This window comes from Desmodus rotundus, chromosome 5 (genome assembly GCF_022682495.2).
Source record: "Desmodus rotundus isolate HL8 chromosome 5, HLdesRot8A.1, whole genome shotgun sequence".
NCBI classification, from domain to species: Eukaryota; Metazoa; Chordata; class Mammalia; order Chiroptera; family Phyllostomidae; genus Desmodus; species Desmodus rotundus.
The window spans coordinates 119,666,585-119,691,767 of NC_071391.1; the positions used below are offsets into that span (position 1 = coordinate 119,666,585).

The window sequence follows — 25,183 nt, forward strand, 5'->3', positions numbered from 1 at the left end:
CATACAAACCCAACAGCCTCCTTTCATCTTCTTCTTGTATCTCTGCAGCTTCCCAACCCGCTGATTACTAGAGCTACTTTTCTAAGCAGCTCTCCGCAGTCGGGCCCACCCTAGTTCTTGGCTTCCTGCATTGCCTGCTCCCCGCACCCGCAGCTCAGCGGCACTTAGCACAGCACTTTTGCATGTCTTAGTCTACCTGCAGTACCTACTCTGATTCCCGCCCCCCCCCCCCACTTGATAAACTCCTTTCGTTTATTAACAACCCGGTTTGTATTTAACTTTACAGAGGTTTTCCCTTTTCCCAGAACAGAATTAGGTACCTTTTGTACCTCTCTCTGTTTATCTTTATTTATCCAAATATGCACTTTGAGTACTGGGAATGATAGCTTTTCCGTGTTTTCTGCAGTGCCAGTGAAGTGTCTGGATACACTGTGAATAATTACCTCACAAAAGTAAAAAAAAAGTCTTTGTAATGAGTTTTAAATGGACTTAAAAAGGTTTTTTGTTTTTGTTTTTGTTTTTAAGATTTTACTTCTTGACAGGGGAGAGGAAGAGAGGGAGAGAAACATCAATGTGTAGTTGCCGATCATACACCCCGTTCTGGGGACCTGGCCAGCAACCCAGGCGTGTGCCCTGACTGGGAATGGAACTTTGGTTCCCAGGCTGGTGCTCAATCCACTGAGTCACACCAGGCAGGGCTAGGCTTAAAAAGCTTTAACTGTAAAGCTAATCTTGTGCAAATCCTTTTGTTTTCATAACAAAATGTTTGGAACTATAAAAATGCTTTTTAGGAAAGCAAAAAAATTAAGACAGTAATTTCTCTTGTTGCAAAGAGAAATCAGAATTTGAAGTCCAAGTCCCTCTTGGAGAAAATAAATCAAATTTCAAGATAAGAAAGTGCTAGAGTGTACTTCAGAGGGGAGTGGATATACTGCATGTATTCTGTGTAATACATAGTTTAGCACAACAGTTAAGTGCCTAGGTTCAAACCCTCGCTCTACCACTTACCAGCTATATTCTTAGGCAAGTTATTTAAACTTTCTGTGCTTCAGTTTCCTCATCTGTAAAATGACATTAACACCTTCTTCACTGGGCTGTTCTGGGGCTTCAGTGGGAGAATCTGTGTAAAGAATGTAGACTAGTACCTGGCACACAGATACATGGATTGGGTACGTATTGTTACTACACTCCCTTAAATAATATTTAGTGGGTACCTATTATTTTGTTCAGCACACTTTCATTTTTTTTCTAGTAATAGTAAAAATTGGTATCTGTCCTTTATTTCTTGGTCTCTACTGAAATCAGCAACATACCTGCAAGCTGAATGATACCAATAGGCCCAGAAACAACTGATTTCATTCTTCTCAACACCAAGGTCTAAAAAGTAGCTATCAAAATATTGAACTTAAACTTTAATGAAGATAAAATTGATTGTTTCAAACATCTGAGTGACTCTCTTCCTTTTGAGTGAGTAAAAATCCTTAGTCAAAAGTTATTAGGTGGAGACTCCAATTTGCATTTTTATGCATCATTAGAATTATTTTTCTGAGGCATGCAATCCTTGGATCACACTCAGAAACACTGATTTAAATTTAGTGTTGACCAGTGGTTCTCACACAGGGCTGTACGTCAGAATTATTTTTACAACTTTATAAAAATACAGGTTACTGTGCCTCATCCCCAAAGATTGACTCTAGGGGTCTGTATCTTTTTAAAGCCCACAGATAAGCCCACATACAACCAGTTGTATACCTTATTTCCTGGAAATATTTGTAAGTGCTTGACAGTTAAATGTCATGGTTAAAATTTGTTGAGATGTGACCCTTTTTACAACATACAGACTTAGAAACTTGGAAAAACAGTTGCCTGGTAAAAGGATCAACAACCTTCTCAATAAATGCCAAGAACAGAATCTTGATTTCTTGAAAAACCATTGAGTCTGTTTTTCAGCAAACTGAAGATGTTGTACTGGAAAAATGCGCTTTCAAAACAGACATTAATGCTAAGATTGGTCACAATGAATTTGGGAAAAGTAATAAATGTACAGAACTGCTATGATTATTAACATCTGTATGATTTAGAAGTTACATTTCTAGATAAGAAAACTGTTCTAGAGTCAAGTAAATTATCCAAGCTCACAACAGGCAATGGTGTTAGCAAGAGTCTACTCGTGCTTCCTGACCTCCAAACCAGTTCTCCCCACCTAATCTTCCCCTTTCCTCATCTGCAGAACTGTAGTCCCCAACACTCTCCCTTCCTTTCTAACCCAGGAGCCAGCAACCTTTTTCTATAAAGGGTCAGATGATGAATATTTTAGGCTCTGTGGGCCATACATTTGTGTGTGTGTGTGTGTGACCACTCAGCTCTGCTATTGTAGTGCCGAAGCAGCCACAAACACGTAAATGTATACCTGGTATGTTCTAGTAAAGCTTTATTTACAAAAACAGGTGGTGAGCATGAATGGGCTAAGGAATATCATTTGACAACACCTATTCTAACCAAAAGACTATGAATGTTTAATTGATTTTCCTAATCAGGAAGCTTAAGATTCTACAAATAGAATTCCTTGTTCTCTTATGTCAGAATATTACTTATGAAATTTAGATTAAAAAAAAGATAATCTGAGGAACCAGAATGAATACTTAAGTATTTAATGCAGAATATAATTAAAATTTTTTTCTTAATAGATTTTATAGATTTTATGCTATATATAGATTAAGCCAGGTAACAAGCTACTATACAACAGCATGTTAAAAAACATGTTTATTTTACACTATGTACAATCAGGAACATATTTAAAAATATTACCAATTAAAACAAATGAAGACCATAAATCACAATTTAGTTTGTTCTTAGTGTATATATGCACATTAAAATATAAAGACCATATACCAAAAAACAGCCAAAACTGTGCATTTTGCTAAAACTTGGTATATACATACTCCATTGGAAAAAAAGCAATCAAAAATGACTTTAATCAAAACTAAGTTCCTGTGATGTATAGTAACCATTATATTGTTTATATGAGGTAGTAACTAAATTATTTTGGCCATATGTTAATACTCTAAATAAAAAAAAAAACATGAAAATCATCATAAAATAAGGCCAATAAAACTAAGAATTCCACTAGAAATTTGAACCATTTCACTCTATGGAATGTTACAGTTCTCCGATGTGATTATATGAAATGTTCAGTGTGGACTTTAATAACGCTAATTCTTTGCGCACATTGTAATTCAGACACAACTGCAGTGTTACACCATGGTACCGCTAATTCTGTGACTTGAAATTTTTTCAAAGGTATTGTTTTTAAGCACAGACAAGCAATCTTACAAGATTCTGCTTAAATATAAAAAGACCAGTTACTACAACAGGTGGTTAATCTGTTTGCTTCACACAGAAAACAATCCAAATACATTTAAAAAGGATGTTGTGGAGCCAGATGCATATTGACAGTGTCACAGCTTACTTTTGTGACTTAATACATCACATATCAATACTCTGTGCAAATATAAACCAGTGTACTTGCATTAAAATTAAAAACAAGATTATAAAATGATTACAGCCTCCATTATAATTTTAAAAGTTACAAGATTTATATCCATATTACTAAATTACATATAATAAAAATACAATAGTGTTCAATGTTCTGTTTCATTGCCAGCATCCCATTTTGTAATAGTCACACCCAAAAGTATACTAAAGAATTCTTAAAATATTAACCCCATTTGCATTTTCATCAACATTTACAACATTTACAGATAAGACACTTACTTGTACATCCCATAAAAGTACATTATCTACATAAATTCTTAGTGTATGTCTTCAGCAATATGAAGTTTCACAGAAAAATACTGCCTATATGTACAAAGATTACATAACAATGAATTAAGCACTTGTGTGGTTCAATATGCTAAATATATCCATACCACTTAAAACAAAAATTTCCCCATCTTGTCTCATGCCACAATAAATTACAAGTAAGTGCAGGCAGGTGACTGCAGCTGGGTACAGCTTCAAGCATCCGTTAACGCTGCGGCGGCAGTGTTCCTTCTTTCTAGGGTCAACTGTCAAAGCACAACGTTTCTCAGTAACTGTTTTCATGACCCGCCAGGATGTATAAATTGCTATGTGCTGTGGGGTTATCAGTTGGCCTACTTTCCAAAACCACGACCCTAAAAGTAATAAACAAACAAATAGATAACACAATAATTATTCTTGAAAACTAATGTTTGCTTACATTTTCCACTGCTTCTTCATTATATGCCTCTATAAATGCTATTGCTTTGATTTGTGGACAGAACTCACTTGTGAGTCACTGAGATTCAAGAGCCAGGTTTAGCTCGGGGAAGTTAGTTTTGCTATCAACCACCTCCCACCTCCCTTAAGATAACTTGGAGGAATTTACTAATTTACTAAAATTTATAAAAACAATTTGTAGTTTAAAAGTCAAAAAGTAAATTAGAATAGAACCCCAAAATCCTATTTGGCACTGAAATAAAAAAGTTTCTGCTTGTTGCCAAACGGTATTTCTTGTTTCTCATGCTGGAAATTGTCTAGATAGTATGTTTAATACAAAATTATTATCAACAGATCTATACATTCCTTGGAAGATCAGGCACATTCTCAAAGGCTTTAAAACCTGGACTTGTGAATTCTAATTGTGTGAAAAATATAATGTTGAATGTGTTACTGTAGAAATTTCAATTCTCTAAGAAGAAACTAGTTTCATATTGGATTTATAAAACACTGTTTGTTTAGTACTGTGTACTTAATACAACCCCCTGTCGTACCTGTCAGATCCAAGCAGTCTGAACATTCTTGTGCTATCTGAAATTTCTTGTGTTACCTGTTCAATTAAAATATAAATTTAATTTCTGCAAAAGACAAAATTTTCTATGGGTATTTAATTTATAGTGCTATGAAAAAGACATAATTCCTATGATGGAAATACGTACCTGCACGACTGTGAATGTGTTAACTCAACATACTGGCGCATCAATTTGTTAGTTTAGAAAAAATGTGACTAAATTTCAATTAATCATAAAATATGAGAGTAGGAAAGTCATTTACTTGTTAAATTATAAAAGTCAAGGGAATAATTTAAAAGCAAAGCACCCGTCTGTTTTATTTATCAGAAACCGTCAGTCAGTTATGTTAATGGCGTGCCACTTGGATCCGGCCCTTTCCTTGAAAGGCTACAGCGAGCTGTGACAACGCACAAGGTATGCAGTTTGTTGCAGTTTTCCCTGCTGCAAAATGGGACAGAAACATCTGCCCTGCAGACTTGCGATGTTCTTACTAAGTATTGTGGGCATAATGCCAGCTAAGTAAGTGCTCCTCAGATGATGCTCTTTCCCACCGCTTCCCCTGTCTCCTGAAATACCATTTCTCATGGAATACATCCTCACTGTCACCAGCTGGGGAGTTAAGAATAAGTCTACAGGAGAAAGAGAAATTCACCATTTACTGGTTACTGAATGGAAACCATTTCAAATTATGACAGCAGTAAATTCTCCCCCAAATTTGGTGGCTGAAGAAACAATTTGATTTTGAAATTAAATTATTTCTATCAGTACCACTGCAATTAGTTATTATGAAAATGCCAGTGATTCTTAACTTTCTTTGTATCCCAGCACACCTGAAGGATACGGAATATAACATGGTTACTTCAGTAATAGTGGCTGATGATGCCGATCTCAAGGTATTTTGGGGACAAACTCTTTTCTTCTTTTTAAAACCCCTCTCTGTATCCTGCCTCTGAAGGCTTTCTTTCTCTTCCTAGTGTTTATTAGCTGTTGACTCTGCTTACCTCCCTGCTTGATTCCCTCAGGTAATTTTTAAGTGTCTTCCTGAGAAGTGACCCCCTTGTGGGAATTACTTTACTTCTACATATATATTAGCAGCAACCTTTCTTGGCTACTTAAACAGGCCAGGCAGTACGTCAAGTACATTATATGCTTCCTTTCATTTAATCTTTTTTTTTTTTTTAATAAAAAATTCAACTACAGTTGACCTTCAATAGTATTTTATGTTTCAGGTGTACACCTTCCATTTAATCTTAACCAACCTATGAAGTCACTACTATTTTGTTATCCTCAATTCACAGATGAAAAAATATACGCACTGTAACTTAAGGCAAGTTAAGTGATATGCCAAGAGCACATAGTTACCGACACAGCAAGTTGAGATGTGAGCCCGGGTGTCGGGACTCTGGGACCCAGGCCGGCAATGGCCAGGCTAGATTCTTTACTTTGTTAGAAGATGTGCTCTGAGCGTAATGAATGGCAATTCAGGACATAAATGGGCTATTTCCTTGTCTGAGGCTTGGGGGTACTGGAAGAATTTTTGATGATGCTACTTGCCTACAACATTCCAGGGGGCAAGTACAATGTCTTGTTCATGTTTATAACCCCAGCACTCTCTGCTGCAAATGCTGAACTAAATCAAATATGTCTCATGACTTGGAGTTCAATTATTCTTGGAATTCAATTAAGGTAGGAAGGACTCAGACTATACAGCTAAAGGTTAATAAAAGGTAATAAGGCTAAAAAAAAAGGGGCACCCTGGGTTGTGTGGCTCACTGGACTGAGTGCTGGCCTGTGATCCGAAAGGTCACTGGTTCAATTCCTGGTCAGGGTACATGCTTGGGTTGCTGGCCGGGTCCTCCGTTGGGGGTGTGTGAGAGGTAACCAATGTTTCTCTCAAACATGGATCTTTCTCTCCCTCTCTTTCTCCTTCCCTTTCCCTCTTCTAAAAACAAACAAATAAAATATTCAAAAATAAAAAGGGGAAAGCAGCAAAGAATCTTATAAATGTCAAATGAATAAGGGTAACAGAAATTGGAGGCAAGGAGGCTTCAATAGAAACATAGAAACCTTTGCTTATAGCAAAGGTCATTATTTCTGAAATATTAAAAAACTGAAAGACAAAGTAGAAAGGTGCCTCAAGACAGAGAGCCAGCATCAGCATCTTGTTCCAGGTGGTGGTGGGAAGGCTGAGAGAAAATCATACTTGGCTCACTTTTAGCAGTATTAGGAAGTTACTGTTCTGAATATAAGGATATATGTGATTATTTGGAAGCGCATTAAGATAGGCACTAAAACTGTCTGTGTAAATGGGGAAAGAGAGATGGCTATAGAGTATGTGCTATTAATTTTATCACTAGACTAATGCTATAAATAATAATAAAGTTAGTAAATCAAGTATTCCTTGTATTAATTCGAAATATCCTAAAGTTAAATGAAACTGTTTGATAATGGTTCATGACCATTTAATGGATGCAATTTTTAAGATGACTTACCTCATTAGATCTAAAACTTCTACCTTGCATTCCGTGTTTCCAGAAAGCTAGCACACTGTCTTGTAGGCAAACTAGCAGGCAAGAACAGCTCAGTTACTGTTAATAGTACAAAAGTTCAACTGATAAGCATCATCTCATCCCTCTCACTGTCTTGCATAGCAATATTTCAACTAATAACCAATGTTGGCCACTCCATATTTATATGGCATCTTTACCTTTGAAATAAACAAAATATTATATAGAACTTATTCATTCATCTTTTTGGCAAAAAATTTCATTAAAAATATTTGTTATAGACATTTGATAAAAAAAATTTATCCTGTTTTGAATCCTGGCTATGTGTTTTTAAGTATGGATTACATTTTAACATCTTGAGGAAATGTCCCCTGAAACCAATTTCTTATTATCACCAGCATGTGCTTGCTGGGAGAGATGTTCTAGTTGGAGGAGTAAAAATAGAACCAGGAAGAGACAAATGAAGTATCTGTACTTGGCCCTACCTTCTGCCAACATACCTACAAGCAAATACTGTGTTTAGTTAAGCGCTGAGTTCACTGTCATTCATTTTCCCTAGCATTATCTCATATATGATCACTCCACCTTAGTTTTCCTGAACGCTTTATGATCACTTTAGAGTACTAATTTTGTAAGAATTCCTTTTCAGAAAAAACTTGTCAAACAAAATGTAAGACTGGTAGGAAGGTAATTCCATATACTACTTAAAACTCTCTGATCATCAGATAGGAGCCAAAAATACAACAGAGTATTCTAAGTACTAAATTTTAAAGTACTTAGAGGAAAACTATAGGAATCTAGAGGAAATGGCACTTCATAACTATGTTATGAAAAATATGTATTTCTTGAAAGTACAAAATCTGTAAAGATAACATTATTTAGATTGTATCAGTTATTAACCTATTTTAGAGAATGTGTAAAAGTGAAGACTGATACTGACCCATATCCATTATATCCTGTATTTTAAAAAATGAATCTTTAGTAATATACTTTTATAATTTTGGAAAATTATCTGATAAATTATTTTAAGCAGCTAATAATAGAATCAAACAAGAAATAAAACTTTGACTTGCCTATTGATTCAATCTGGAAATCAAAAGTGAGTTCTGATGATAATTTTCTGCTAGATTTTAATCTTCCTTGGAGATTTACTATTTTTATACAACCTAGAGAGAGAAAAAAAGTCACTCAGAAACCACGATAAGAGAAATCTTATGAAAATAAGATGGATGTAAATAAAAACTTACAGTCCAAGCACACAAGAATGGTATCTCTCTCCAGCTGGGTTACATGAGTAACATTTGTCTGTGGAGCATCTGTAACACAAAGTAAGTCAATGAACTTACAGAAAAGAGTAATTATTAGAACACAGGACATTTAAAAAAAGGAATTCTGAACATCACTGAATTTGAAGTAAGCTTGTATTTTTAGCTGCACGTATGTTGAGCCAGGCTCTTCGTGTTTAAACTCTGATGCAAGAGCTAAACTATGTGAGTGCTCAGTGGAGTATTAACCTTAGCCATTCCTTTTGGTAATGTAATTATTTTTATTCATATGTGAAATTAGGAGTCTAATCTACATTATTGTTTTAACTAATTTTTGATTTTAAGCTCAGGAGGCCAGCACTAAGTTTAGTATATCATTACATGGCAGTGCCTAGCACATACATAAGTACTTACTGAATGAATCAGCACATTGAACAAACTACTCTGAGTACAAATGAGTGTAAAAAAACTAAAATATTAAAAAACTTAAGTATTTTAAAAATAATGAAGTACCACCAAAATGCAAAGAGGCATGTATTTTAATTTTTATAATGATTTAGCAAAATTCTTACAAACTAAAAGTGTTCCAATGATCTGATTTTCCATCAAGTGAAAAGCAGGGCATCCCAAGCTTTGTATGAACATCAGAACTGAAACTGCTGCGCTACGGGCCGTTCTTTCTGGTCTTGGATTTCTTGGAGAGCGGGTCTGATCTACAGTCTACCTTGCTTTTCTTCTGCTTCCAGTAATATTTAGAATCCTCAGACATTCAAGGACTGCTGTATTTCAACTTTCACATGTATGCAGACCCAGTACTTCTGGAACTCACCAGGGTTGAAAGCATGTGGAATAGGCCTCCTGCAAATCAGGCCAACCACATCTGCAGCTTATACATTTGGGGAAAATTAAGAATCTGAACATGTCTATACAACCCTCCTCAGTTTAAGGAACCAGGACAGCATTACTAGATAGAAAACCTGGAAAATGAGGTTTTATCAATTGCTGATAACAATTAGTTTTCAAATATTGGAATCACCTAGAGATCTTTAAAAAAATATAATATTAGTCAATAATACAGTATTAATCGACCAACAACCCCTTCCTGTGGGATAGGAGGAAAGAGATGAGAAAGGGAGGATGGGTGTTTAAGGGAGAACACAGCACACAGGTTTTGGGGGAGCCAAGGAGCCACGTTCACAACACCAGTGTGTCCTGAAAGGACAGCTCTTTCAAAATCCTGGCTTCAGAAAGCTGGTCTCCAGGCTTTTGTGACTGTGTGTGACCATTTTTCTTCAGTGCCAAAAAACTTCAGTCTCTAAATTTTTTTCTTTCTATGAACACTCTTCCAGGCTTCCATCAAACTCCTAAACTAATCAATACTTTGGTATATTGGTTCCTTAACATTTCCCTAAATAGCCAAAGACTCTGACAAAGGGCCTTTGCAAGACCTTTAAAAATTCTAAAATGGCCATTGTCTATTTTCAGTAAAACGTGGTACTATGTCATTATTAAAGGGAAGGAAAAAAAGCAAAAGAAGCTTCGGAACAATCACAGTGCTTGTAAAATACAGGTAAGAGGACCTTTAAGGTCATGTTTTCTTTTTAAAGTGTGAAAGTTTAATCAATTTACTATAAAACTCAAGTTCTGCCATGGCGTACTGATTGCAACAACACAACTGAAGGTTTCAAACTATAAGCAAATTTCTTCAAAAGGCTCATCAACTAGAAATATTTCCTAAGATACTAGCTATGAAGAAAGGATCTGCTATGCAATTGGGCAATATAAATCAATTTTTAAGAAAATTATGTTAAAGCATTATTTTCAAGAATTGTCAAATACTTCACAAGTGGTGCCTTACTGACAATTTGTATTCTAATTACAAATTATTAAAAAAATTAAAGTTCTGGATAGCACTGGTATATCCATTATAAGAGTAGAGTAGAAAATAAACTATATTTAATAAAATTTTCCTTTTATTTAAGTCAGCTTTTCTACTAGTCTGAGGTTTGCGCGTATGTGGTTCTCAAAGTGTAGTCCTTATATTAACATTATCAGCACCACTTGGGAACTTACAAAAATGAAAATTCCTAGGCTCTACTCCAGATCTACTGAATGAAAATCTCTGGGCATGGGGCCCAGCAATGTGTGTGTTTTTTTAAATCCTCACTGGAAGGTGTGTTTATTGATTTTAGAAAGGTGGTTGGGGAATGGAGGGTGGGAGGGAGGGAGAGAGAAACACTGATCAGTTGCCTCCCACATGCACCCCAACAGGGGATTGAACCTGCAACCTACATATAGGCCCTGACCTGGGATGGAACCCACAACCTTTGGAATATAGGACAATGCTTAACCAACTGAGCTACCCCATCAGGGCTTGGCAATGTGTTTCAACAAGCCTCCAGTTTATTCTGATGCATCTTCAAGATTAGGAACCACCTAAAAGTGTCAAACAAATGACTGTCTTAGAGCAAGTCATCTTCCTTTTTCTAGTTTAATAAGCTATCGAGGATTGGATTTTTATGCATTATTGAAAAAGATTTTATATATACATATAAAAATACATTTATTTTGCCTAATGAGAGATATAACAAATTTATTATTTATAAGTCCAGTATATGTATTGGCCTTAATAATTCAATAAAGTCACAAACCTGATTCTGTAAACCATGAAGAGGTAGAGTTTGGATTGACTGTTTCAAATCGAACCACCTGGTTGAAGTCTCGCCCTCTACTGACACCGACACAGACTAAGGGGTACTCCTGCTCAGGAACGACCAGCATTTCAAACATTCTAAGTGGACATGGTATAGGAAAATCTATGTGCTAGACGAAGAAACAAAAATATATTAAACAAGGAAAACAAAAGCCAAATAATCTCATGACAACAGTACTAAGAATTTGTAATTTATGAAGTATGTAACATTTTCTATCATAAATATTGCTTCTTGTCACAGAAACTTGGGGTATGCAGAAAAATCCCAATTATAAGTCTCTTTATAAAGATTTTAGTTTTAGCACTGTAAATATTTTTAATTAAAAATTACTTAACTTTAGAATATTAGGGCTGGAAGGGAACTTACAAATCACTTGTCCAACCCCCTTTTTTTCAGAGTTAAAAACAGAGACCTAGAAGCTGGGTGTTACAGCTCCGGGTCCCCCAGCCCTTTGTGGTAGAGTCTTGTCTCCCAGCCTGGGCTGCTTCGTAGCGCTCCTCTGCCTCCTTACCCAACTGAACAACACGGGTCAGAGAACTGAAATGCCAGTTAGCGAGAGACTCCTCTTATAAGTGTGGACAGAAAAAAAACACAAATAAGAGAAATTGAGCCTCATATTTCAAGTAATTATGTATTTAATAAATTAAGTTAGTCATAATGCAGCCATTCTAATTTTGCACAACTTTAAAATTATTTTTATGTTGCTATACAGAGAATAAATAGGTTCATATTTTTAAAGTCTGGAAAACAATAACTCCATTAGCAACCAGGGAATAAAACTATGAGAGACTGTACATATCCACCAGAATCACTAAACTTAAATAGAACAACAGTAACGAGTGTTACTCAGAGGAGCAAACGCATGCTCAGATGGTGGGAGTGCAAACTGGAACTGACCACCTTGGTCAGTTACATTATTTATTAACGTTGTGTACCCCTCAAGACCCTGCAGTAACACCCCTAGTTACGTGTTCCAGAGAACCTGAGTACATACATGCATAGGAGACATGCAAAAATGCCACAGCAGTACTGCTAAGAGTAACAAAAAGCTGAAAGTCACCCGAATGTCTATCAATAGCAGAATGGACAAAATTATGGTCTACTCACACAATGAAGAATTACAGAGCAATGAAAATGGACCAACTATAGCTATATCCAACAACTACACAAATATAATGGTGCCCAAAAGCAGACACAAATAAATATATATTTTATGATTCCACTTATATACTGTTAAAAAAATCAGGTAAAATTAATTCTAATATTTAGGAGTACATGCTTATATAATAAAAATGGAAAATAAGGGAGCCAACTCACAGGGGTGCCACGGGGAGTTATAAGGTACTAGCAATGTTTTTGACCATAAAAAAGTTTTCTGAAAGATACTGGTCTTACACCTATTTTATTAAGTCCACACTTAATGTATTTTATATTTCTGTTGTTCTTATAAGTGGGTTGTCTTTTCATTATATTTCCAAAAGGGCTATTGCTAGTATTTAACAAAGCAATTGATTTTGACTTATTTTTTAATCTGGCAACTCGTAAATGCTAAAGAATAAATTCTAGAGAAATAAAGAGGTGAGAAGGGGCTCCCACAACTGCCAGCCCTGAAGTGTTAGAAGACATGACGTGGTCCTCGTGGTGGGGTTACAAAGCTCTACGTGCACAGGTGTCTCCACGCCCTCCCTGCCCTGTGACTGCAGGAGGGCCCCCACCCCCGCACAGGCACAGACGCGTCATCCACACTCCCCGGACTCTCTCTAGGAGCTTTCCCATTACCTGCAGATATGCTTTGGATAAAATCTGTCACATTTTTAATAAGGTGAAACATTTTAAGTAATTCACTTTGAAATGTGGTAAGTGCAGTAAAGCAGAAAGAAAACAATGCTTCTACTTAATTTTTTTGTCAGCAAATAAGAAAACCAACAGATTTTGAATACTTCTACCGTAGCTTTCAGTCATAACTAAGCAACATGTGTAAGTCATTGACAGAAAAGGATTCCTGTGTTAATAGTTTTAAATCCCGCTGCTATTGGTGATGGTTCTTGAGGGCAGTGAGTGTATCTTATCCATTTCTGTCTCTCTAGCTAAACAGCACTGTGCCTCGTTTGTAGTAAGTACAAAAATATATGTTGGGAATGTCTTCAATTTGTAACTTTTATTTATGATGAAAATGTCTAGTGAAGAAAAAACTGTGAGAAATGTTATTAATAGGAAGAATATAGAAAGCATAAGAATGTTTTTGAACACATCTGATAAGAGCTGCAGTATAGAAATACCAGAAACACTTATCAAACTAATGTCCAATATAGAAACAAAACAGTCTTGAAGCAGAGAGACAGAGAAAGGAGAGTTGGGTTAAGATCGAAGGGGCAGGCAAGGGCCGACAGCTCAGGGAACTTAAGCCAAGCGCAGAGTGAGAAATCTTGAGGGAGACCTGCAAGTAGAATTGTGCTATAAGTCTAATATCGTAGGAGAGTAAGGATGGACCTGGAGATTATTATGCTGAGTGAAATAAGCCAGTCAGAGAAAGACAAATACCAATGATCTCATTTATATGTGGAATCTAATGAACAAAACAGTAACAGAGGCATGGATACATGGAACAGCTGTCAGAGGAGAGAGGGGAGTGGGGTCTGGATGAAAGAAGGGGGAGGGATCAGCCAAAGAACATGTACATGTAACCCACAGACACAGAGAACAGTGTGGTGATGGCCAGAGGGAAAGGGAGGGCAGGGGCTGGGAGGAGGTGGGCAAAGGTGGAGGAAATGGGGACATTTGAAATAGTTTCAGTAATAAAACCAAAAGAAATAAAAGAAAAGATTTTGAAGACACAAGAAGCTTAAAAATTACCAATCTGTGTTTTCTCTGTTTCAGGTGAATGACACCAGGAAACACGGCCCTAACTAGTGAGGTCAAAGTGAAATGCTTAACAACCCTACTCAATCTAGATAAAATAGCGAAGAAAACAGCTTTAAAAAATTCATTTGGAATTTCCTTGGTGTGACTGAGCCTGTACTAGTTTTTCCTCAAAATGTAAGTTATAGCTGAGTAACGTTAAATATTTTAAGGAATATTCCTTAATGAAAGACACTAGAGAAGCCCAGGCACAACAAAACATCCAAGGAAAAGCCGAGGCAAATTAACACGCAGGCATACACTGAAATGCGTATTTTCTCCCTCATTACCGTTATCCCTTCTCCTCACAGGCCAACACCAGCCTGTACGTTGTCTCTCTGCCGTGACGAAGCAGGTCAGGCAGAGACACACTCCAGCACTTCACTGCTCTTTTAGCACCCATTTCTGACATCAGACTACATATATATACAGATGCTATTTCTAGCTCCTAATGCCATATCCTTGAACTATTTCTCTAGTCTCTTTCAAAACTTTTTTCAGACCAAGTGAGTTGGATCCTTACAACTGGGCAGATTTTCACTACCCTGCCACATAATCCAAAATCATTAAGTAATTAACTAGAGATTTAACTGAAAAAACCCCCCAAAAAACAACTGTTTACGAGCAAACAGAATGGGCTTAATTAAGCTTTTATACTAAGAAGGACTTAGGTTGACTTTCATGCTTACCTTAATTAACATGAATTTCTGCATTGGCTCAACCCATTCCAAGAGAACAATACTAGTCTGAAGTGCCCCGCATAGGTATTTATGGCCTGTGTAAGGGTTCCTCACTGTCAAGGCAAGAAAGTATAGTGAACTCTCTTACAATACAAAGTCCTTACCATAACAGCCACATGCTCCAAACACAAACAAACGAAAGCTGGCTGCTGGCTGAGTTTCTCAATTAGACTGCAGGGTGCAAAAGAAATACGGTTTTGGGGAACTGCATGAAACTCCCTCATCACTTGCGAGATTTCTGTTTGCCTCCACAAATGAAATTGCTGGTTGTTATGGGGCCTGGGGGCAGCAAGATCTTGAAAGAAGGGTCAAAGTGGATTTGGGGAGAAGTTGCCAAATTGATAGGCTATAGCACATTTGGGGACAAGTGATTCAGTGTCTCTTGGGAAGTAATGTTCAGAGGCAGTAATGCTTTGTTGTGACAACATGATGATGTTAATCACATATCACAATACAGATTTACAAATAATAATTGTAAGATTGAATTGTCTCAGTTTTTCAAGCGAAGAAAACGATCTTTTGTTTTTGCTATATGCAAATAAAACAGCTGTTTGTTATGGGGTCAGAGAGGAATTTAGGCTAGAGGTATGTGAGCTGGGAAACTCTAACCTTCACAGCATAAGGTTTCACATTTTAAAGACATTACAATACATGCTGATTGACTATATGAAGTCTCATAAGCCATCACTCAGCACAATGGTGAACAGTAATAGGTCCCTTGAAAAACAGAGGGTAATAAAGTGCTATAATAAAAATTCATCCTACTTTCCCCATTTATCCAGTCAACAAATTATTTGCAAAACCACTGTTATGTGAAAGCTACTATTTTAGGTTTAGTTTACATGGAGATGGAGTGGTCAAGACATTTGTTACTTGGGAGGTGGGGCACTGTTACTGGCAGAATGCCCTGGAATAGTACCGTTTTACACTAGATTTAAAAATAAGCCTCTTAGCATTTTCTTATCTGCTTTGCAAAGCAGGAGAGCCACATGCTATTGGATGGTTTACTTACCAACACAACACTTCTGACACCACTTGGTTTCAGGGATCTTTGCTGATACAGCAAATTTCCTAAATGTAAATGAAAATAAATATATAACACACGTAGATAAAGTGAGTATATGATAATGAAACTGTTATAAATCAGTGGAGAAAGGACGAGTTGTTAAAAATTGGTGCTTACATAACAGGTCATTTATTAAAAATAAGAGTAAACTGGAGTCCTTTCTCAATCCCCCCTCCAATCTATTCCAAATGGATTAAGGATTTAAATATAAAAAACAAAACTATCAAATATTTAGATTGTAGAAGAAGATGACCTTGGGGTTTCTTTAAAAAATGCAAAAGGGACAAATCATAGAGGAAAATACTGATAAACTTTAACTGGTATTTTTTCCACAGCTGTACCTCAAGCTACAGGTGGCATTCAATTTGGTGAATGAATTTGCTGAATACATTAATAACTTCAATTTACAAAATAATCATTGAAAAAGTGAAAAGCCAAGCCACAAAGTGGGAAAAGATATTTTCAGCACACATAACAAATTTTAAGCTATGTAAAAACTTGTCTTAACACTAAAGCAATTTATGAGAACTTTTTATTTAGATATTTTATTTCTCAGAAAAAGTGGGATGTAGATTTCCTGCAAAGATGCTTTAGATTTGCAAACATTCAAATTTAGTGTGTAAAAATTATATTTTTAAACTAGAATTTAAAAAATCACGTAGTCAAATGTATAACAAGACTGCTAGTGTACCAAGCTGTGCAATCCTCAAATTATACTCCTTCATGTCTGTACACATATTTAAACTTCTTTTAAATGTATAAATGTGTCACAGAGTAGATGTCACGGCTCTGCATTATTTTTTAAATTAGAGCTGTGCTTCACTGGTAACAAAGCTGTAGAACATGCATTTGAGACTCAATACCATTCCAAACAAGCTCAGAATAATCTTTTTGATGGATGTTCTTGGCACTGTACTGGTGGCACCTGAGTGATAACCATGCATATAACACTGAGGTATTGTAATTTTAATATTAGTATGTTTTACATGCTGATCTCTATAAAAACCTCTGATCATTGCTGACATTAACTGAGTCCTTGCCATAGGCCCCGGGTCTCACATGTTCTGTATCGTTGGTCTTTGTGATAATGCCATGAGGTACGTCATAGCACCGAAATCTGAGGCTCAGATTCAGACTTTTCCTCAAGGTCATATTGTCAGCAATTTAGGGAAAAAGAACTCTAATCTAGTATTGTCCGTCTGCAGTGTTTACAGGGATTCAGCTTTGGGAAAAAAAGTCTACTTCTCTTTATGATTCTTGATCAGTCTAACTGAAAGGTACTCTGAGTTTACAAGGTAAACTGTTAAAAACTGTTATCACTGCTAAGCACTTCTCTGTAGAATTTTTTTAATGCTATGGTACCTCCGCAATGATACAGAAATCAGTCAGATACTGAGGCAATGAATGACTACAATGGCAATCTAAAATATCTAGATTTCAAATTTCTAGTTAAATTACTGATTGTTTCCCTTGAGTGACTTTATATTGGGAAGATACATTTACCAATTAATCAAATCTATGATTGGTAAATTATAAACATGCCCCTTTCATATATGTTAGTTTCATACAGCTTAAAGCAAAACAAAAATTCCCCCACACCCTTAAACAAACTGCTTGAACCAAAGTCCTTTTTAGAGTTTAAAAATCTGATAGATTTCCACTGGCAACAACTTTAATGTTTCTGGTCCACGCTGTGAACTTGTTCCCTGGCCCCCGAGGTTAAGTAAGGGGTTAATTTACTAAATCATTCAAAATCCAGAAGTAAATAAGTGACATGGGTAAGGCAAAAACACCAACCATTAAGTATAGCTTCCAGTTAACAATAATGAAAACATTCAAAATTGAGTTGTGGGCAGCCTACTGAAGTGTTATAAAAATCTATCATTTTCTATAGAGACCTATACACTTTAATTTTAGTCATAATTTTACACAAAGACAATAAAATTTCTTTTACCAGCACCCAACTGACTAGAATCCTAAGTTAACTAATACTCTTAATGTATTTCATATAGGATATTTTAGGGTACATCACAGACACAGTTCAATTTACCATGCTTAATAATGATGACTACTGGTCTATTTATTAAGAGCATACCAGGCGCCAGAAACCATGGTAGGTACTTTACATATATAATTTATTATTTTCTAAACAACTCTGCAAGACGGGTATACTGGTTCCATTTTACAAATGACTGTATTGGAGAGGTTGTGTAATTTTTCCAAGGCCCAAGACCTAGTAAGTGAATGATGCAGGACTTAAATTCAAGCCTAACGGGACTCGAAAGCCTTTGCTTTATTAAAGAGTATATATACTATGACACAGTAAGTACCTATATTTATAATGGGAACCACAAGGCATTACAAGACGCTCACTCAAAGGTAGTTTAATTTGTGCTCACTATATGGCAGAAGAAATGGTATTAATACATATATGAAATATCATGCAAAAAAGGTTTTCAGCCCTAGCTGGTATGGCGCAGTGGATTAAGTGTGGGCCTGCGAACCAAAGAGTTGCAGGTTAGGTCCCCAATGGGGGGTGCTAGAGAGGCAACCACACATTGATGTTTCTCTCCCTCCCTTACGCTTCCTCTAAAAAGAATTAAGAGTAAATTTTACAGTGATTGATTTTTATATAATGAAACTGAAGAAAGTGAGAACATCTCGGTGGGTGCTGCGGACACCAGCACCTGACTATAACCAAACAACCTGAAATAATAGCTTAGAGGTAAAATACTCTAGGTAAAATCTTACCGTACAGAAATTCCTTAAAGGAAGAGCTAACATCTTACTCAATTTTGTCTCAGCTATATAACAGAACTCTTTGAAGAACTGAACCCAAGGTCTCTAGCCTAACAAAACGGTATCAAAATGCGAATGCACTGAAATTTAGGTGCCTTACATTCCTTGCGGGCCCCTAACTTATACCTTATGTATATACTTTTAAACTTGATGGTCCATGCCCACAGGAATTTAGGATTATTAACTTAGGAAGTTGGGTGGAAATATGCTGTAAGGAGGCAGGAAAATAACAGCACAAAAGTGACAGCTGGGAGAAAAAGTGGGGCAGAAAAACTATGTAAGAAGTAACTCCCTAATCCTATTCTTGGAGCTTGTTTTGAGGCCTAATTCGCCTAACTCTAACTACAGGTTATAGTACAAGTACTAAGCTCCTAACTGCCAACTCTGAGTCATTATAAAAAGATCCAATTAAACTAAATGTAATCCATTTTAAGACATAAAAGCATGCAGTATATTTTTAAATAATTTTCACCCTAAATGTTGATTTTTAAAAGTTTTTGTACACGAAAAGGAAAACCTTAGTTATCCTGTAGACTCAGCAATTGAGAACAGCTTTTCATTGAACTGAAAAGCTCAAGTCCTATATTAGTTGCTTTACAACTAATATTTAAATGAAAGAATGGCTATCTTTATAACTCTTTTGTAAAATACATTTTATACCAGACTCTTAAGACTTTTAGTCAATAAAGGAGGTCCAATATAATAACTAGAAGAGTGTAATTAAAAATTCTTGAAAGTAGAAAAGTTAAAACCCTCAATTTCTAAGTAATTATCTAATGTAAAAACCTTTATTTAATAAATCATTTTGATTTGTAAGTTTAGAAACTTTACCTTAAGAAAAATTCATTTTTCAAAAAGATTTTATTTATTTATTTTTAGAGAGGGGAAGGGAGAAAGAGAGGGAGAGAAACGCCACTGTGTGGTTGCACTGACACGCGCTCTATTGGGGACCTGGCCCGCAACCCGGGCTTGTGGCCTGAGTGGAATAGAACTAGCGACCCTTTCGTTCGCAGGCCCGTGCTCAATCCACTGAGCCACACCAGCCAGGGCAGAAAAACTCGTTTTATTTAGATATGTAACATAAAATTATCAGCAAATTACAGAAAAAACTTAGTTTTAACCTTACAGAAAAAAATTAAAAATTCAAAAAGAAAACATCTGCTGCAATTTGATAATGGAAAGAAGTTTTAGGAGAATGTGATAAACACATGTGAAAATATATTTACTTCTTTTTTTAAAAAATATTTTATTTATTTATTTTTATAAAGAGAGGAAGGGAAGGAGAACAACAGGCAGAGAAACATCAATGTGTGGCTGCCTCTCACGTGGCCCCCACTGGGGACCTGGCCTGCAACCCAGGCATGTGCCCTGAATGGGAGTCGAACTGGCAACCCTTTGTTCTCAGTCTGCGCTCAATCCACGGAGCTACACTAGCCAGGGTTTACTTCTTTTTTAAAAAGTGTATTTTATTGACTATGCTATTACAGTTGTCCCATTTTTTCCCCCTTTAATCACATCCTCCCTGCACACCCTCTCCCACCAGCATTTGCCCCCCTCACCCAGTTCATGTCCATGGGTCGTACATATAAGTTCTTTGGCTTCTCCATTTCTCATACCATTCTTAATCTGCCCTTCCATTCTAAATGATAGCCTTGCTGGGTAGAGTAATCTAGGTTGCAGATCCTTGCCTTTTTTGACTTTGAATACTTCTTTCCAGCCCCTTCTTGCCTGAAAGATTTCTTTTGAGAAATCAGCTGAGAGTCTTATGGGAACTCCTTTGTAGGTAACTGTCTCCTTTTCTCTTGCTGCTTTGAAGATTCTCTCCTTATCTTTAATCTTGGGTAATGTAATTATGATGTGTCTTGGTGTGTGCTTCCTTGGGTCCAACTTTTTTGGGACTCCCTGAGCTTCCTGGACTTCTTGGAAGTCTATTTCCTTTGCCAGATTGGGGAAGTTCTCCATTATCTTTTTAAATAAATTTTCCATTTCTTGCTCTTCCTCTTCTCCTTCCGGCACTGCAATGATTCAGATGTTGGAACGTTTAAAAACTTGTCCTGGAGGTTCCTAAGCCTCTCCTCATTTTTTTGAATTCTTGTTTATTCATTCTGTTCAGGTTGAATGTTTATTTCTTTCTTCTGGTCCAAACTGTTGATTTGAGTTCTGCTTTCCTTCCTTTCACTGTTGGTTCCCTGTATATTCTTCTTTATTTCACTTTGCATAACCATCACTTCTTCCTCTGCTTTGTGACCATACTTAACCAATTCTGTGAGCATCCTGATTATCAGTGTTTTGAACTGTGCATCTGATAGGTTGGCTTATTTCTTCATCACTTAATTCTATTTTCGGAGTTTTGATCTGTTCTTTTATTTGGGCCATATTTCTTGGCTCGGCGTGCCTGTTACATAATAAGGGGCAGAGCCTTAGGTATTCAACAAGGCGGGGCAACCAGAGTCACTGTGTTGTGGTAGTGTATATGGGGAGGGGTCCGAGCAGGAACAATGCTGCTTGCTCAGCTCTTGGCTGACTTTCAGTCACTTCCCCCGCCACCCACAGACAAATTGGGCCCTTCTGGTGCTGATTCCTGGGTAGGTGGTTTTGTGTGCATTCTAGGACCCTCTGGGTCTCTCCAATGAACTCTCCTGTGAGTCTCCCTGCTTTTTTTAATCTCCACAGGTTTTTACAGTCAGAGGTTCTGAGGGTTTCTTTTCCTGTGTTGGAACCCTGGGTTGCACAGTCTGCCTCACTCCCCAGTGTTCCTCCTGGTTAATCCTCATGCAAATGTGGGACTGCCTGCTCCTCCAGCCGCCACCTTGCCAGGCATCTTCTCCACCCCAGCTGTCCATCTCTGCTCCTCCTACTGGTCTACATGAATGTTTGTTCTTTAGGTCTTTGGTTGTTGGATTTCCATACAGTTTGATTTTCTGGCAGTTCTGGTTACTTTTTGTTTTTAAATTTGTTGCTGTCCTTCCTTTGGTTGTGCAAGGAGGCAAAATGTATCTACCTACGCCTCCATCTTGGCCAGAAGTTCCTATATTTACTTCTTACAATCTTTTCATTACACATAATTTCTACTGATGCAAACTGAGTGCTTTTTCAACTTCTGCAGTATGATTATTTATTAGAATGACTTAACATACTATGTAAATGTATAGTTACCTTGGCAGGATTCTGTCAGGGAGTTTGTGTGCTGGAATAGCAACAGGTAACTTCTGCATTTGTCTTGCATAATCAAAAAGCCCTGGTAAATTATGGGAATAAAGCTGAGAAGCTTTACCTGTAGAGAAAAATAAATATAACATAAAAGCTAATCATACAGATAGGAACAACTGTAAGGCGTTTAACTACTAAAAGACTTACCAGATATTGAAAGCAAGCAATTGTTCATTACATACAACCATGTACACCTTCTGGGGAATAGCTGATAAAAAAAAAGCATAATGTTTACAAAGGATAATAGGTAACAACAATCTAATTAATATGTATACATTAACCAAAGCTGTCATATCAATAGGCCAGTTTTTAAAAGAAACTTATTTTGAATAGAAATTCATTTTATAAGGCATTTAAAACAAGACGAGATACACACATACACATTTATACGGGAGGGGGAAAGTAAATTAGCAGTGCAAGTCTTTACAAGATAGGACTAGCTGGAGTCTTGTTTATGATATGGACTATGTAATCCCAAACTACACAGGAAAAGGACATTTCAAACAGTGTCTATTCCTTTATTTTGGTTCTGGCATTAGACAGGACTCTCTTGTGTACTTCTTCCCCAAATGTTCTTATCTATGCATATGTACACCTGTGGTTTCTGGAGCACAGGTGTTCATATGCAAGAAGTAAAAAAAAGGATCATGGCACGTTGGAGCATATGATATGAAAATACCAGATGTAGAGAAAAAAGGGCTGAGAGAGAATATGATGATAACTTATAAATCATAAAGGATGTATAAATATATGGAATTCATTACTGAAATCTAGTATATAGGAACTAAGAGACACCTCCGGAAGCTTGAAAGTGATTAGTATTTAGGGCCAAAAAAAAAAAAAAAAAACCACCACAAAAAAAACCCCAACCCACAGTCCATATACTTTGAAGAAAAAAACCTGCTCTTTTCAGATATTTTATCAGGAATATCAGTGGGTCTCAAAGTGGTCCTTGCACCAGCATCGTAAACATCACCTGTGCATTTGTAGAAATGGAAATTCTTGGACCTCACTCCAGACTTACTGAATAGAAGTTCTGAAGGTGAGCCCAACAATCTGTTTTAATCAGCCCTTCAGGTCATTCTGATGCACTGTGCAGTTTGAAAACCACTGATGAGTATCATTAAAGCATTCTGATTGAACAAGCTTGGCTGCTGGGTCTGCTCTAGCATTTCCAATTAGGTTACTCCAAAATAGATTGGGATGTGGGTGGGGAATGGAGAGAATTAAGAAATAAATGATGGAACATTTCAAGGCCTCTAAGGACATTACTACATTAAAGCACAAAGTCACAACGATAGCCTCAAAAAATTAAAAGAGAAAAGGTAATAATAAAAGGGGAGAAACAAATTAGAAACATTTCTCTAGTACCAAATCTATGGTTTATTATGGGATTATATATTGTAGTATAAGTGATTTAGTTTATTTCGACGAGATCGGGCGCATTTAGGGTGGTATGGCTGTAGACTGTAAGTTTATTTAATGCAAGTACAGGAAAAGACACAAATTTCTCCCATATTATTAACACAGCTACAATGACAAGTATTTATGCAAAGTTTTATTAAGTGCTGGATTTCACTTTGAATTCTCATTTTTAGTCACATTTAATAAAGCTCTGATGTTTTTCTAGCTTTGTAATGTCCACTTCCTTTAGCGAATTAGGCTCTGGGTGAAATAGTCAGTTCAATAAAAGTATATAATAGATAAGAATAATACGTTCTACAGTTTGTCCAGATTCGAGATCTGCTTTCTTAATGACTCTGTGACCTTAGGTAATTTACTTAACCTGTGTGTCAGTGTTCCTGTTTGTAAAACAAGATACTCCTTATTAGTGACTCAACAAGAAACTCCTTGTAAGGTGCTTAGAATACTGTCTGGTGTACAGTGAGCACACAATGTTAGCTATTACAGCAGATAAAAAATGTAAAACGAACACCCTGTTTTGTTTCATTTTCTCACCTTTCAGCATCTTCGCCTATCTAGCAGACTCATGCCACTTAGTTTCTTTCCCCTGAAGTACAGAGAAAACCAACCTAACAATCAATTTCACAGTAAGATGGAAAAACTCAGGGCTCACATACACTCACTCTCTATTGGCTTCCTCTGGGAAAAAAAGTGGTTTGTTTTGAAGGGAATGTTTAGCTAAGAAAGCATTACTTTAATAGTGTAATTTCAAATGCTGAAGCACCCAAGAGATTTATTGCAGATTGGGGCTCACTGGAGTTGAAGACTACCTTCATGTAACAGTCCCTTAAATTAGGTTAATTAATGTTTATCCACCCATGCACGAAGTTGGTCTTGTTCTTTATAATTAGTATTTTTATTAAGTAATATAGTTTTTAGATATATTCTTATATCCAAGAAAACTATTACCAGCTTTGAATTAGCTATTTACTAATTATTATAAATAACAAGATGCTTTTCTTTTTCCCTATTTCTTAAGCATTTTTCAGCCACTTCACTGTACACCTCTCCAATGAAAAGATTTAGGGTACATCATACAGTTTAGGACCTTGTTAGAAAATCTGACTAAAAAAATGTTGTGATGGGAGAAGATAGAAATGTTTGGTTATAAAGAAATTATCATTACTTATGGATTATCCTCTCTGTTTTATTTGTAATCAATTTTTATTGATAATGGAGAATTACTTGAACACCCCACAGGCACCCAAAATTCAATGTGACCAAAATGAATGCATCACTAATCTCTTCAAACCACGTTCTCCTTCTGTACACTACACCCAGCGCAAAGTACTGTCATTCACCCAGTCACTCAGGTTGGAAACTTGCAGTTTCCGACTCCCTGAAGCTCCCTGTTGAACCAGCCATTCAATTTGGCCAAGTCTAGCTCTCATCTTTCTCTAGACCCAGTGTTTCTCTATAGGGGCAATACAAGTGGGAGGGTCAGTGTGGTCAGACAGTTAAGGACATGGACTCTGGAGCCAGCTTGCTCAGGTTCACATCCCAGGTCAGCCACTTAATAGTTGTGGGATCTTTGAAAAGTTACTAGTCCTTTCTGTGCCTTGGATTTCTCATTTGAAATGAGAATAATACTGCTATCTATCCCTGAGAGTTGTTGTGATGATAAAAATAAGTTAATATACGTAAAGCATTTAAAACTGTGCCTGGCACATGTCAATTTTATATAGGTATTAACTATTAATATCATCATC

At 36.5% G+C, this 25,183-nt stretch overlaps 1 protein-coding gene across 3 annotated transcripts in view; it reads right to left on the reverse strand.

Moving 5' to 3' along the window:
• Positions 1-2,637: 2,637 nt before the first annotated feature.
• The window catches only part of MAP4K3 (mitogen-activated protein kinase kinase kinase kinase 3), a 76,618-nt gene continuing 54,072 nt past the window's right edge, over positions 2,638-25,183 (reverse strand). For 2 of the 3 annotated variants that reach the window (XM_071221540.1, XM_053924475.2), the window contains 10 exons: positions 22,158-22,218; positions 21,957-22,074; positions 15,948-16,006; positions 14,885-14,988; positions 11,235-11,406; positions 8,566-8,634; positions 8,392-8,484; positions 7,304-7,374; positions 4,794-4,849; positions 2,638-4,175 (listed from right to left, as the gene is read on the reverse strand). In XM_071221540.1, the coding sequence (XP_071077641.1) occupies positions 4,088-4,175; positions 4,794-4,849; positions 7,304-7,374; positions 8,392-8,484; positions 8,566-8,634; positions 11,235-11,406; positions 14,885-14,988; positions 15,948-16,006; positions 21,957-22,074; positions 22,158-22,218 (891 nt within the window). In that variant the 3' untranslated portion in view covers positions 2,638-4,087. Of the gene's footprint in view, positions 4,176-4,793; positions 4,850-7,303; positions 7,400-8,391; positions 8,485-8,565; positions 8,635-11,234; positions 11,407-14,884; positions 14,989-15,947; positions 16,007-21,956; positions 22,075-22,157; positions 22,219-25,183 lie in introns of all 3 variants that reach the window. The other variant, XR_011651239.1, reaches the window with a different exon arrangement.